The sequence below is a fragment of the Crocodylus porosus genome, unplaced genomic scaffold (genome assembly GCF_001723895.1).
Source record: "Crocodylus porosus isolate Cpor-Errol unplaced genomic scaffold, CroPor_comp1, whole genome shotgun sequence".
Taxonomy (NCBI): domain Eukaryota; kingdom Metazoa; phylum Chordata; order Crocodylia; family Crocodylidae; genus Crocodylus; species Crocodylus porosus.
The window spans coordinates 171,562,237-171,577,930 of NW_017728886.1; the positions used below are offsets into that span (position 1 = coordinate 171,562,237).

The 15,694-nt window shown below is 38.8% G+C and overlaps 1 protein-coding gene across 1 annotated transcript in view; it reads left to right on the forward strand.

The window, feature by feature from the left end:
* LOC109316845 (rotatin-like) overlaps positions 1-15,694 on the forward strand; it is a 139,817-nt gene that overhangs the window by 16,125 nt on the left and 107,998 nt on the right. The window contains 4 exon segments of the mRNA XM_019545221.1: positions 6,206-6,321; positions 10,379-10,549; positions 13,888-14,100; positions 14,723-14,835. Of these exon segments, the coding sequence (XP_019400766.1) occupies positions 6,206-6,321; positions 10,379-10,549; positions 13,888-14,100; positions 14,723-14,835 (613 nt within the window).

The following is a 15,694-nucleotide window of genomic DNA, read 5'->3' on the forward strand; positions in this document are numbered from 1 at the left end:
GGCAGTTCCTGCCCCTGCCCCTGTGCCAGCCCCATTCCCACTCTCACTGCAGGGCTTCAGTCTCCCTGTCCCACCCCCACCCCTTCCCTCACAGCAGACTTACCAGCCAGACTATGAGATAATATAGATATAGTAATGTATTTAATGTTAATTAGTGTAGCCTGCCTTATCTTGTAATTTGTTACATTAAAAACAAGAAAAAAATATAAAGAGGTACATGAACTGAAAGCTTGAGACAGAAGGGTTACCCTTTTTAAAAAAGGTTGAAACCCCCTGGTCTAAGTGGTTATCCATTTGCCTGGCTCCTGCAAGATGATCATGAATCAGAAATAGTTAATAACCAAGTCTTTTGTGAGCTGTGTGTGCAGTGTGGACCCCATGAAATAAGGGTTGTTGTGCACAGAGTCCCTAGCCTCTGGGGTAACCCATTTAGCAGTAGTGGTTGAACTACCCTTGGAACAGAATTCTGGCTGAACAGTCATAGGTCCTATTAATATTTTAGATGCTGTATTTTCACATTATTTTTAAAAACTGGTGAAGTACCAGGTAATTGAGGAAAAAATCAACTTTTATAACGAAACATAGAGTGTTAAATTATCCAGACAATGGAGTTTCATTTGATTTTTGGTTTAAGTGTAGACCTGTTATTGTGGCAGTTAATACTAAGTTTACAATTGACAGATTTGGGAAAAGAATCATTGACTCTCCAAAGGAAAGGTGATTTCAGGGTTTGGAAGGCCTTTTTCTTGACTAAAGAAGGGGAAAATCTAGATGTCATGAGGAGAAATTATAGTAAAAGAGAAAATGCAGGGAAAGGGGGACAGGAAGAAAAATTAGCTATATCTAAACTTCCATAGAATTATTTTTTTTCCTAAGCAACTGCTCCTCAGCCTAGATTTTGGGCATGGAAACTTCCAGGTTGAGTATCCTTCCTTCATTTTCTTGACATCATCTTCCTACTTTAATCTGAATAAAGACCCATAGAGCAAAGCATATCTTCTGTGATATAATTTAGTACAGAAAAATCTGCAAGTGCGATTCAGCAGAAATTTGAAGTTTTTGTTGAGCCTAAAGAATGCTTAACTGTTTATTTAGATATAATAAAAAACTATGTTGTAAACCAAGCCAGTTTGTCTTGTTTTATTCATCCTCTAATTTCAGATCACTTTTGCTAAAAAGTTTGATCTTGATGTGAAGTTATCATCTGGCAACTGAAATAGTATAGACTGCTGTTGAACATGAAAAAATAAAGTGAACATGGGGACTAACCAGTATACTATAATGAAAAATAATGAGTTAGGCAATGAAAAGGCCTTTGTCAGATGCAGGCCATGTCTACAAACCAAGATGGAAACATAAGTGTAAGACAAGCACACTATTTTTAAACTAGTGAGCATGGATAACAGCAGTTGTAAAGATACAATTGCTTAGAGACTGAAGAAGTACAGACTGTACAAGCCAGCTGGTGACTGTGGTTACAGACTTGGGTTACTAGATTTCATCATTGTTACTGTTGCAAGCTATCATAGATATGCCTAATTGTGTTACGGTCATCTTTACTTTACATTTCTTCTGTATAGACGTAATTGCATAGCTTCACTAATTAGCAAGAAAAAGGAAGAAAAGTGAGTTGAAGAGTAATTGATTTATTCTTTGTTAAATGCATTTGAAAATTCTCCAGAATAAATCATTAAAGCTTTGCTTGCTAAACTAGCTTATTACAAAACCTGAAGGAAAACAGTGAGGGGCTATTTTTTGCTAGAGAAATATTGACTCAAGTCATAACTTACGCATGAGTGTATAAGAATGGGAGTCAGTTATTTTGCCTGAAGTCATAGGGGTTTGGGTGGGTGGCTTGTGGGTATGCAAACATAACTGCCTTGTTCCACAGTTCTACTCAGCAGTTCGTTTTGTATTTTTAAATAGTGATGAGAATTCTGAACACTCCTAATAAAGTGTTAATAACTGTTGCCTTGACCAGTGCTGTGGGTGAGCTGAACATTGGTTGCTTATCTTTGAGCCCTTTTTTATGTTGAAGGGAAATGGAGTATATCATGCTGTACTCTTAAAACTCTGCTCAATAATTGCACAAGTATGCCTTCATATAGTAATTTAATTTTCCCTTGCCCTTTTAGTAATGAAACATTTGTACACATTCTAAATGCAGTTGCATCACTAGCCAAGATGCTTGTAAAAGGGGGCTTAACCTCACTGAATATGGATAAATGCTTTAGTCTGATAGTTGAAGGAAACATAACTATATTTGACTCCTGAAATGAATTAGGTTAGTTTAGTATCCAATTTAAAATGCCTAGTGCACAAGGTCGAGAGAACCTCCTTTTGAAAATGCTTGTCTCTATTAATTTTGGGCTTTCAAGAACTTTCTGATACCTAAAGAGCTTAAGTTCGGATAAGTAATGAGCGCTTGATATTGAACCTAGTACTATGTTAAAAAATCTTATTTTGCTCTGTATTGAAGGCAACACACAGTAGCTTAGTAGCATTCAGTAGACAATATATTTTAAATGCAAGAAGCCTCAGGTCAGTTTTTCTAAAATAAAAGGATACATAGATCTATATCCTGAATTGAAACTCGTATACATTTCAAAGCAATAAAAGAATTCAGTTGTATACTTCTTAACATACTACTCAACTTTTCTTTCACCTCACCCTCCCTTATTAAAAAGGTGTTCATAATGTAAACCAATCTTGATCAGGTGTACAATTTAAATATTTTTGGGCCTTCCTAATCATCAGGGTTTTGTGGTAGCATTTGTTTCCTTATACATTAGAAATATGTTATGCTCCAGAATCTGCTTGCAAAATTAATAGGCACAATTATATTTGAATATATGAATAGTCATCATTATTTTAAGGCACCTTCTTAGGGGCAAGTTAACTCCTGGTCTTAAAATGCTGCCATTATTACTACTTATTACTAAGAAACTTTTTTCATATGCTTGCCAATTAGAGTAAGCAAGGGCTCTCTCTTTTGCCCTGTTCTTCTAAGTTGCTCTTGAGGAGGATTTCATTGGCAGCTTTTGGCTCAGCTTTAGGTGAAAGCTACATGAGCTTGCTCCCTCTCCATTCCACTGCAGACACTCTCCTCTACCCTTGAAGTTGCATCTCCTTGAAAGTTGTTATCTTTCCATTGCAACTTCTAGAGTGGTTCCTAAGGATATGTTTACACCATGACAACAGCATGTCCAAGCTGAGATAGTGGGACTTTCCCTCCCTCCCTCCCTCCTGCTAGCTGACACCAAATATTTTGGTGGGCCTGCTTTCCCAAAGCAGCCACTTCCAGACCTTGGCCTCCTGTGTTCTTGAGAGTTACTGCTTTAGACAGTCCTAAAGATATGTCACTGCTGCTGTCTGAGTCATAGAATATCACAGCTGAACTGCAGGAAAGGGCCACACTCAGGAAGGGCCCAATTTGGACATGCTGCCACCATTATGTAAATACTTCTGCATACCTATTGTCCATAAAAATCTCTCCAAAACTGCGGAAGCTTAAGCAGGGAAGCTGTTTTTTTTTTTTTTTTTTTTTCCTTCTCCAGTGCTGGAATAGAAGCAGGGGGACTAATGTTTCCCCTCTGTGCCTACTGTCAGCATGGAGAGAGGGTAGAGTCCAGTCTTCAGCATGGCAGCTACAGTTTTTAACCCTTTCATGGCCACTGGCACATTGGCAGTAGCTTTCTGGCTGAAGGGTCACTATCATGAAACTACTCCTATACTGACAATGAAACCTGGTAACAAATTTTCCACAAAAATTCCTCCACAAGGTTCCCAGATGGGTGGATTTTTAGGTAAGGTGCATCTCTGAACTACCGCAATGTCAAATAACATGAGATTTACAGCAGTAATAAAATTTATATCTGGAAGTCTATAAAACTTTATATGCAAATATTCTCACTTTTTGGTCAGATTTTATTGGGGAAATTTTTTTCTTCATGCTATACAAGCATTCCTTCTTTTGACCCGTGAGTATCCTCTGAACAGTTATTTATAGTAAGGGAAGGGATACTTCCTGTGCTGCAGTACTATTGCTGAGTCTTTCTTATGCCATTTAGGAATGCTAAGAGAGAGTGCAAAGATACATTAGAAATCTCACTGATGGTAGGTGTGGTGTTGTGTTTTATGTATAAGCTATTTACTTTGCACCCGCCTGGTTTGGTATAGGTGCTCTCTAGCAGCCTTAGAGCGCATGCCCAGTTCAGGCTGCAGGATGTGTCCCTGGGACTTGGGAGCTGGACTGCGTTCAACCCTGAGGGGGGACCTGACAGTCGCCTGCCATGACTTGATCTTCCTTTCAGTAATGGGGTTCTCCCTCACGGGACCTCGCGGACCGGGCGCTGCCCCTTGCAGCCATTCTTGAGGCTCCACTTCCCTTATACCCCAGCCATATGCCAGCCTTCAAGACAACCAGGTAATGGATCGCCAGCTTGTCCCTTTGATGTTGCCTCTTGCTCTTGGCCCCTCTTGCCCATCCCTCAGTGCTTTCTTCACCCTGGGTGTCTATGGGGTATGGGACCAGTCCAGCCTCAACATCTGCTTTGGCCTTATCTTTGAGCTATCACGTTCGACAAGGCTGCCTCCACTCTTCTTCTTGATCCTTCAGGTCAATTGGGAATGCCTACCCCAGTTCGGGCTCTGGATGCCCTTCAAGATGCTAACATAAACAAAAAAAAAAAGGAGAAAAAAGAAACAGTAGGAGTTTGGGCCACAGCCCACCCCACTCACGGCTCTGGTGTCTGGTCATTGGGATCCCTCAACGCCATCTTCCTTGGCCCGGCTGTCCTGCCGAGCCAGTTGTTTACCCTTTTAAGGGAGCCAGAACTCTTCTGGTGGGTCCCTGTCCAGTCCCCCGCAGACCTGTTGCTTCTGCCATTCTGATTGCCCAGGGAGCAGCTTTGCCTCCTATCCCTGGCTTAGCTGCTGCCCCACCGCTGGCTTTAAATCCACCAGGCGGTGGTTTTCGATGACGTCATCCATCAGCGCTGCTCCCAGCCCCAGATAAAAGTGGCTGATAAACCGCACCAACAGCTCTTCTCAGCGTGGCACGGCTTTTCCTGTCAAAGGTAAGTAAGCCCCCTTCTTAGGGCTTTTGGCTTCGTCCTTCTGGGAGCTCACCCCAGCCTTGGGTCCCACCATGAGTGGGTGTTCTGGGACCTCCGTTTGTGTCTCCCTGGGACACGCTTATAAAATGCGTTCTGGAAAAATGCTTGAGCCTGAGTCCCTTTGCGTTGTGTCCCCCTAAACTGATACCTAATGGAAAGCGAGCTGGATTAGAGTTTGATTGTAAAGAAAGGGGACAAGTTTTGACAAGGATCCTTTCTAACTTAAAACCTATATTTTTGAGGGTTTTTTGGAGATTATTGTTGTATATGAAACACTAATGTAGGTATACAGGGGCCAGAATCTGATGGCAGGTATGTGAGACCAAGGACACCCGGAACTGGAGTATATAACAAGTAAAAGTAATCTCAGAATTCTTGCTTGTAGTGTGGTTACTGTTGAACTGTTCTTACTTTATACAGATAGACTGGATAATATACAGGCTCTTATATTTCTTTCATCAGTTTCTTTCTTGTTAAACATAGCAGAACTCCAGCAATTGCAGTTTTTACTTGCATACTTTATAAAAATGCAATTAATTTTCTGAAAATTCATATAGCAAATGGAAATATAATGAAGAAAAAAAAATCCCAACAGCCTTTTGTAAGGAGAGTACTATTATAGCTAGATTCAGCTTATGAGTGGCAAGCTAGCCATTGTGAATCTAGTAGGGTTAAAAGAGGCTTCCCAAGTAGAGCATGACTTTCTCAACTGGAATTTGACTTAAATAGTGAGTTTCATTAGCTTGCAGGTGAATAATTAAAGTAAAAATAAAACTGTCTTACCGTTAGAAATGTGAGGGATCGCTAATATTTTCTGGTGTAGAGCAAGTCCTCTAGCACATGAGCTCTCAATGTCCTCAGAAGGAAATAAAGAAAAAACAGGCATTAGTCAAAGCTATTGCTGAGTGTTAACAACAATGACAATTAGTGCTAGCTGACTAGCATGAGGCATAAGGAAATTAAGTTCTGAGATGTTCAGAGTTCCAGTACTCCATGCTTAAAAGGGTAGCTTTCTGAACATTAAATGCTTTCATATCCAGTCTCTGTTGGAATTCCTGTGACTTCTCTTTTCTCATTTGCATTTCTAGGCAGTAGAAAAGTGACAATGCAAGTTCTTGAATTGCTTGCTGAAGACATATTCCTTATCAGTGATGCAATATCAGAAGATGTTTGGGAAGATAGCAGCCTCTTTGGATTAGAGTTGGTAAGTTTAGGCAGATTTTTTTTCGTTAAATTTTTGTTAATGGTATTTAATAGCTTGTCTTTTCTGTAAATATCTGTCGCTTCTACTGGAGAATATGCACATCTCATCACAGATTTCATTTTTTCAGATGCTAATTAAAACTGGAATAATGTCAACAATTTAATGTTATTGACATGGTTTTTTTTAAACTCTAGATTTTCTTTTTTAATAGAAAATACTGGTTTCACCTTAATAAAATATCCAGTATTAATTTTCATTTTCAGAATGTGTTGAATGAAACACATTTAGAAAAAGGGAACTGAGGGCTCCTATAAACATGTAGTGAGGCTGCTCTGATGTACTGTAAATGGAGTCTGCTTTGACATACTGGATTAATTGAGTCTGCTGGAGTGCAGAAACTAATGCTCTCCAGCAGCCTCCAGTGTCATGTGTATCAGTGTCTCCAAGCTGAAAATGGCGGAAGGGTGCTTTAAACTAAAACTTGTTAGGTAAGCTGTAGTTCAAAGCACTCCACCACCATTTTTCAGCACAGGGATGCTGATGCACATGACACTTGGACACTTTTAATTAGCATGACTCGCTAATTAAATTGCCCCTCTGTCTCCTGGAGCACATCTATAAAAACCTGAGAGATTTACTTATACTAAACTGAAAAGGACAACAAGATATGAGCGACAGGTTTAGAGACTACTCAAGAAAATTAAAAATGGAACATTGCTCTGAAGAACATCAAAGGATATTTGAAACTGTTTAGCAAAACTCAGGAAAAACTTTCTAAATGTAAGTACTGTAAAGTAGAAGACAGAAATGAAAATTGGAACATTTCAAAAGGCTTGTGTAAAAATGTACATGAGACAACGCTCTAAAGCATGACAAAATACATCTGGAGGGCATAAATACTATTTTGGCCTGTTCCATTTTGGAACATGTACAGTAGCTCAAGCCTTCCAGGCAACTCACAATGCACTGTCCTCCCCTCTTCCCCTCCTCCCTGCTTTCACCTCACTCCTTTGGTAGGCTGCCAACACTCGGGGTAGGCTTCAGGCCTCCCAGATTGCTGGGAGACTCTGCCTTTAGCCAGGATTCCCATGGCAGGGGTGTAGGATTTCTCAGCCGTGGTGGGGAGAGGCCACAAGGTCTGGTTCTTGGAAGATTGGAAGTTGCAGAAAAGTAGAGGCAAAGCAGACACTGAATTAGATCCCTTTTCTCCTCTGCAAGAAGGGGGTTGAACAGCTGCACTGACTATCCCTGTGGGAAATGGGAGAAACTAAGCTGCAGGTCATTGAAGTTCTCTGTTTTACTGCATAGCTGGGGAGTGCATGACACAAAACTGTATGCAGTGGCCACAGTGATTCTGAAATGGAGCCCCCCTGCCATGCAGGTTTCCCCCAGCTTGCTGGCTCAGGTCTTGGCGAGCTGTACTTTGAAACATATAAAAAAGGAGTATTTCAGCCAGACACACGTTCCCTGTGTCACCTGCCTTGGCAGAAACACTTCAGAATTCCAATTCCCCCATGCTCCTGCCCAGCCGTACACAGAGGAGACAACAGCCTTTTCTGTCTCCTCTCTGTGACAGCGTCGTGGCAGGGCTGGGTCTGTGCTGGCCCAGAGCAGATGAGCACCAGCCGAAGCAATCGTGCTGCTCTTTGAGGGGCCCCTGGGATGCTGGGGAACTGAGACCTAACTTCAGCTGTGATGGGATCTGGTACAGATGTTCAATAAAGCGCTCTAACCTTATATGCTTGAGTCTGATACCACATTTTTCTAGAGCAGGATCCATCATTTTTAAAGTGCTCCTTATGTGCCATGAACGTCTGTTCGGTTATGGCTATAAAGCACTGTCTGCACACTTATTGTGCAAGAAGTGTAATGTCTGTACCTAGCCATAGACAACACATACCTACACCTGCTGGGGAGACTTGAGTGTGGGAGGAGGGTAGCATGTTGACTGAATTTTCCAAATTTCCCTCCAGCCTATATACTATATTTATAGCTGACTTTATTAAATTAAATATTAAATTAGCATTTTAGAAGAGAATTCTACTTATTGAATACCTTCCCCATATTCTTGGATATCAACATTCCCAACTCTCTGCTTCCAGGATGAGTTTTTTTTTTTTCCTTTTCCTGTGATATCTTTTAAAACGCAGGGGATCATTCATGACAAATGCATGAAAGAATAAAATTTAATATCAAAATACTGGGTACTATAGTGGTTTTATTTTCATTTACCTGAATCTAATATGCACTCATTTAGTTTACTTATCAGTATCAGAGACTAGGGACTACCACGGAGTTTGAGTTCAGCTCACTTTTGAGTCGACAAGGCTTTGCCTTGATTATGAAAATGTCAGCAGGTATGAAACAATGCCTCCCATAGTTTTGTAAAATTTTAAACATCTGATGCTGTGTATGCTGTTGTGTCAGACTTTTGCTGGTAACATTACCATAATTGTTATTTACAGAACCCCAGTAGTGAATGGCAGATTTCCTATTGCTTTAACCTCCTGGAATTTAATGCTGATTTCAGTCTTTCAAGGGCCGTTATTATTGAACAATATTAAGGCTACACTGAAATTTTTCCTGAATGTTTGGTGTCAAATTAAATTTTAGTCCTTTGACTAGCTGTTATTTGGCTTGGATAAATATGCTTATTTGAATAGGACCAATGTGAAAATAGAACACTTTCTTTTATATAGAAGCAGTCAAATTTCTCCCTGTTCTTCCCACCAAAATCTATACTAAAACTTGACCATTGTAGAGGTTTTTTTCTAGGAATGTGGAAGCATCATACCTCTAACCTAGTACACCTATCGATGATTCTTTAGCTAGTACAACTTTATTCAAGTCAGGGAACTGGTATAAGCTCTCTCATCAAAAGAACAAGTATACACTGCAATTTATGTTTGGAGAGAAGGGGTTTGTACTGGTAAACCATTATTGGCAAACCCCTTGAAAGGTATGTTTGTATGAGCAGAGCAATGAATCATGGTGATTCAGTTTTAGAGCTTGCATATGTGAAATGGTCACTTTGCAGGGCACTGTCCTATTCTTTACTGACATCCCTTTAATACTGCATATGCTTTCCATACTTACTAGTTTTTGTAGCTTTTCCCAATTTGATGTGCTGTGGATTGAATTAATATGCTGCCCTTTTCAGATAGGGTTCTTAGTAATATCAATTGCTTCAGATTCTCAACATTTTGCTTTGGGTTTGTAACTCATAGTGAGACTAGTGTCCGTTAGAAGAAATTAAACCGATTCTATCCTTGAGTTTAAAATACTGCTTTAATGGGCTTAAATGAGAGGGTTTAGCTGCTCTGTTATTGAGCCAGGAAAAAATCAATGTTCTGTAGTTTCTTAGATTAACATAATCCTTTCCTCCTTCCTATGTAAGAATTCATGACAGTATTTACTTTAGAAGAAATATTATTTGATTCAGTCGTATTTCCTGTAATTTCCTTAAATTTGGGACCTATTGGGTGCATCTAGATGAGCGTGGTGGTTTGTTTTGCTGGGGACAAGTAGCAGCGGCATGTGGCAGGTTACTCCAAGTGGGGTACGGGAGCCTAGGGCCAGCAGCTGTGCTGACTCCAGCAGCCTTACCAGAGGTCCTGGGGCCCTCCCAGGGTTGCAGCTGTGGTGGGAAGCCTAGCCGGCAGCTCAAGTGTGGCTCTGATTTTTTATTTTTATTTATTTTTGTTTTTTTAACCCTGGAGGTTTTGCTAACCTCCTTTTCTACATGCTCCCTTTCTTGTGTCCAAACAGCTGATTTCATTTGCTAGTGATTCGATCTAAGGTTCCTAATTTGTTTCAGAGACGCAGTATTCTTTTCTGTGAAATGTTGAGGACAGTTCCAGAAATTTTAATAGTATTTTTATTTAAAAGAAAATCAAAATACTACTACAGTATTTTATTATGTAAAATAACTATGTTTGTCTTTTAATATTTACCTAAATATTTCAGTTTTATTCTTTAAATCATGCCATAATGCTGTGTGATATTTTTTTCATTATGTTTTCCACTGACATTCTTGTAACTTTGTTTTCATTTGCAGAAAGATAAGCTGCTTACCGTTTTCAATTCACTTGGAGAAACCATATCCTACCACAAAAACAATGTCAGTTCAGAGCAACCTGAGATGATGATGGCGCACCACAGAATGGCTTTTATAAGTATTTCACTTTTCACAGTCCGATTGTTACAAACCCTTCTCCCCGTAGAAAAGGTGAAGAAGAAGATTAATTATAGTGTTGTTTATAATAGCAGCAGCAATAATGATAATGATGGTATTGATGCTGATGATAGTAATAGTAATTCTTGTCCTTTTGTAATAGTAGGAAAGTTTGAAGAACTAGTTCTCTCAACTAGTTTGTGTTTGGTGCTAGTAGCTAGTTGGCAAGGTAAACAGGCTAGTGAATCTTGCAGGTGGTCTTAAGAGTCATAGAATTAAACAGCACTCTGCCTAATCTGCTATGATTTTAAAGCTTCAAAGGGTCTTAAGCCAGGATCCAGTACTGTTTTTCTGCAAAGATGGGTGTTTTTAAATGTACTTTGTTTCATATTGTTTTTGACAAAATCCAGTGTTGTTTATCCTCTATCATATTTCCAGTCTACCTATGAGAATGGGATCAAAACTTTATCATCAGCTAGAAGGAGGCATAGAATGTTCCATTCAAGCCTTGGGCAGGTCATATTTGCATGAGCAACATTTGTTCAAGTTTAAAATAAGCAGTAGGGGACCTGTCCTGAATCCCACCAAGCAGAAGCAGGTGGCTTGATGCAGTAAAACTTCCTAGTGCATTTGCTGGCCAATGTGCACGAGGAAGCGACATTGGTATTACATAGCAAATATTCTCTCACGAGAGTGTATTGTTAGCATCAGGATTAAAGCCATCACTGTACAGTGATTAAAGATGTGTCACTTCCAGGTACTGTATCTTGGAATTATATTACCTCAGTAGATCGGGTCATGCAGGAAACAGACTTGAATTGACCTAATTAAGTACCTGACTTACACAGGGTTTAAATGCTTAGATTGATTAATTGCATAAGAGTTGTAATAGGATACTTAAACAGAAACATAAGTTTATCACTGCTATATTTTTTTCAAAGAAGTCAAAGAGCTTAGTGGTTTGCAAGGCTGTGCTGCCCTCTACCTGTTATTAGCAAGCTATACTCTGTTCAAATAGTTATTTTTGTTTCACTTATTGTTCATATTAAAATAGTGGAGACCTTTTATATGACAGCTAGAATATGAGATGCCCTTGGTAATGCATTTTGCAGTGATCTTAATTATTAATTGTAGGACACTGCGTGCAAAGTAGTATTAAGTTGTGTTAAAGGAATCAGAACTTGTGGTAGAGGTGATATCTTCTATTAGACCAACTAGATGTTTGCAAAATAATTTTTCTTTATTTGCAGGCTTTCAGGTGCACGCACCCTTCTTCAGGCATAGGAGAAAAAAAGATTGTAAAAGTTCTCCTGGGTAGAAATGAAAGTTCATATTTCATAGGAAAGTTGAAGGTGTGGTAAAATCTCTTGTTTGGATCAGTTCATTTTATGGAGATTAGGTTCAGAGAAAAGTTGGAATAGTCTGTTTGCCTAGAAGTTGTTTGGTGGCAAGCAGGATGTAGTCATATTTCCTTCTGGTTACGGTGTTTCATATTTCACAAAAGTGTAAAAGGATGGAATGCTCTTCTGCACAGGAATTTCTTGTGTAGTGAGGTATCTCTGGGCTCTGTGATAATGCAAATTACCTTGCACAAAGGCAAGAGCAGGGTCTCAAGTTTCAGGTGGTAAAACTTGCTCCTTCCTTGTAAAATTATGAATATTTCACTTAAAAACAGCTAAAATTTGATATCTTCCATGTGTCAGGTACCCAAGTTGTAGCTGTATTGGTCTAGAGGCAAAAGCAATCAGTATGTTGTATTACACAGTCTTGCAGTTTCTAAGTTTTAGATGGTAATCTAATACCATATTTACCCAAATCCAGGATTACTTTGAATTTAAGATAATTATAATAATTATAGAACAATTAGATTCTATAAAAAGAGCATTATAACAAATTTATAATTTTCCCTTTATACAATGTAATTATTAGGAGGGTCATAATAAATTTATCCCCAACTGCAGGGGTTGGGGGACAGGCTGCCTTTCCCATGCACCTTACTCTTTTCCCACCTCCCCCCCACCGCCCTTTGCCACCCCTGCCATCGCTCCCCCCACCTGATACACCTGTTCCCCATGTGCACTGATGTCTTATTCCTGACCTGCGCAGCTGCTAGATTTCCCCATACATGCTGCTGCCACATCCCTTGCCCTGTGCTGATGACATGTCCTCCTACACATTTGCTACTGATCAGTCAGCAGCTCGGGTCAGAGGATGTGGCAGAGCACACATGTGCGATCAGGCAGCAGTGCTGGTCAGGGAATGGGGGCAGCAGCACGTTGGGTGTTGGGGCAGCAGTGCAGGTCAGGGGATCACATACTGCTGCCCATCCCCTTACCCTCTCTGCTTCCCCACCCCACACACGATTTTCCCAACTCACGCTTCTTCCTCATCCCTCGCTTGATCCCAAAGTATTGCCCCATTCCTTCCTTGATTCCAGACCCTACTTCCACCCGCTCTATGGAACTGAAGGTTTTAGAAAACATGGAAAATTATCTTTAAGGGCTTTACATTGGAATTCACCACTTTGCTCTGCGTCTTAACTTTCTGGAGTGTTTTTCCCAGAAATTCTGGAGCCTAACTTGGAAGGATTCTTCCATGCATATGGGGTTATTTGACCCCAGCAGTCTTTCCTGCCTAGAGCAGGGGGACTGGACCGGATGATCTCATGAGGTCTCTTCCAATCCTAAACTTCTGTGACTGAATGATTTGCCATTAAGTAGCATATATTTTACTATTATGTGATTTCTCTCTAGTTCTTGGAAAAAAATATAGCCATATTAATTCAGTTTCTTATGGTTCCATTTCTATTCTTTTGGTGCTCAGTACAGTAGCAGAAGTGTGTGTGATTTTAGGTTTTTTATAATTCTGTGTGAACAGCAGTTAAGTGATACAGTTATCAGACTTCAGATGATTGATTTTTAGCTGAGTAATCGTTTAATGCTACCTAAGTCATTCTTGAATCTGGTGCTGTGTTGTATCTGGCACAAGGTTACATAGTTTAGGAATTGTAGAAATACTTACGGAGTTTAAAATTATGACGGGCAAAGGCCTATAAGGATAACTGGACGTCTGTGTATAGTTTGCCATCTGGTGGTTCAACCTTAGAATTGTTGTAACTGACCATCCCATGGCTGGATTGTGTGTATATTTCTGCACATTGTGGCAGCTCAAACTCTAAGGTCAAAAATTCAAAACCAACTTGCATCTGCTTTAGGTTGTATTCTTTGCATATTTTGCATATTGTTTTATTAATTTTACTTTAAAAAAATCTAAATAACAGTACTGAGGATTATGCTAGTTTAATTCAGAAGTGGAATTCAGTAGTCAATGTTTGTACTATGTTTCAATATTTTTTTTTTCTTTTTTACAATGCTCCCTTAACTTCCTTCAAGGCCAACAATGTGTTACCAGAGAGCTTGCAGACTGCTTTATTTCTTCTGTCCCTGGACATGCCCTTTTCTTTGGAATATCCAAACACTCATGAATCTGTTGCAGCCTATCTGGAGCAGATGAATTCTGAGAACTACAGCATTTATAAGCAAGCTGCAGAAGCAGCTTATTCAATTGAATGCACTTGTAACTTTATGATGGATATCCATAAGGAGGTATGAAATTCAATATCACCACATGTACAAAAATGTAGATATAATTCTGATATAATTCATAAAGTTAACTTAATACAAATGAGTTTGCAGTATTAACTAGGCTTGTGAAGTTTTAAATCTTAAGATATATATCTATTTATATCTTCACGTGGCATTTTTATTTAGAATAATTGCTTAAATACATTAAGAGCACAAGAACTTTTGAGATGTATAAGGATATAGTTTATACTTTGTGGTCCCAATGGCATGGCATGGCATGTTGGGTACTCTCACTTTTCTTTGAAATTTAATGGTATTTGTCAAGGCTTAGTGTCTCCTGGAAAGCAATCAGCTATTCATTGGAACAGTCCATAAAAGTGAGACATATATATATTTGTCCCATCATTTTTTTTGTTTTAAATGTATGTAATAGTAACTTTTGCTTATTATTCATGGGATTTTAGGGGATACAGTGGTTTTTTTGTGGGTTTTTTTGTTTTTACAAAGGAAAGTTAACTGAGCCTTAACTGAGCTAAGCCAAATACCACCAAGTTGTCCACATCTCAGCATGTATAAAAAATATTGTACTATTTTTTTATAACATTAGCACTGACTTTCCTTTTTTCTTTCTGTCTTTTTTTAGGGGGAGAAGAATCTTTTTGAGTTAATAGAATTGGCAGATCAGGCCCTTGGTAGTCTTTCTTACCATCAACACTTTCCGTTGCTTCAGGAATTCATTCGTATTTGCTCTAATATGTAAGTAAATTACTGTTGCTCTTAATATAGAAGGGAAATATATTTTCCTTTTATACAATCATTGTGTTTCTTATACTGTTTCAGGAGAAGAAGGAGTAAAATTGTGTGGAAACTTGATATTTATTTGTGATCCGAATTTTGGTCTTGTTCTGATCATGAATTTATCCAGTCATATCATAAAAGAAAATATCCATAAAAAGAAAGTTGTAAATTTGAGTGTGGGATCCAATACATCAAATAACTTATTCATTTTGTTACATCTAGAGTAGATAAATAATATTTTTAGTCTTTTTCTGGAAAAAAAGAATATTGCATTTTTTTGATTGAAAAATTCAGATTTTAGATTTTTTTCTCTTGTTTTGGAATTTTCAGTTTTAATGCATGCAGTTTCTGCTTTCTGAAAGCGTGAGCAAGCTTTAAAAGCAGTGAATAAAACAATTCATAGCCTGAAGAGAGATGTTTCTCTTAATGTTCTGTGTCTGGAAATGTGAAGCCTACTCTTCTTTTTCCTCCCATTAATTATGCCCACTAAGTCTTTAATTGCTACTAATGACCACTGTTCGTACTGAACAATCAAAAGTTATGCTTTTCTTCTCTGTCTCTATTGTAACAGTGAGATTAGACTATGATATTTTAAGTATGCTTTCTAATAGTTTGTTTTGCTCGTGTATCAACTTTGTATCTCTTAAAAATGCCTATTTGAACTATAAAAACATCAATCTATAAATTTACTGACTAGTAGTTTTGATTATACAATTTGATATAAGACACCTATCTGTTTTGAAAGTAAAACTTGTCACATGTACACAACTGTGAACAATACTGTATCTTTTTGCATGTCACATGCCCCCAAATAAGA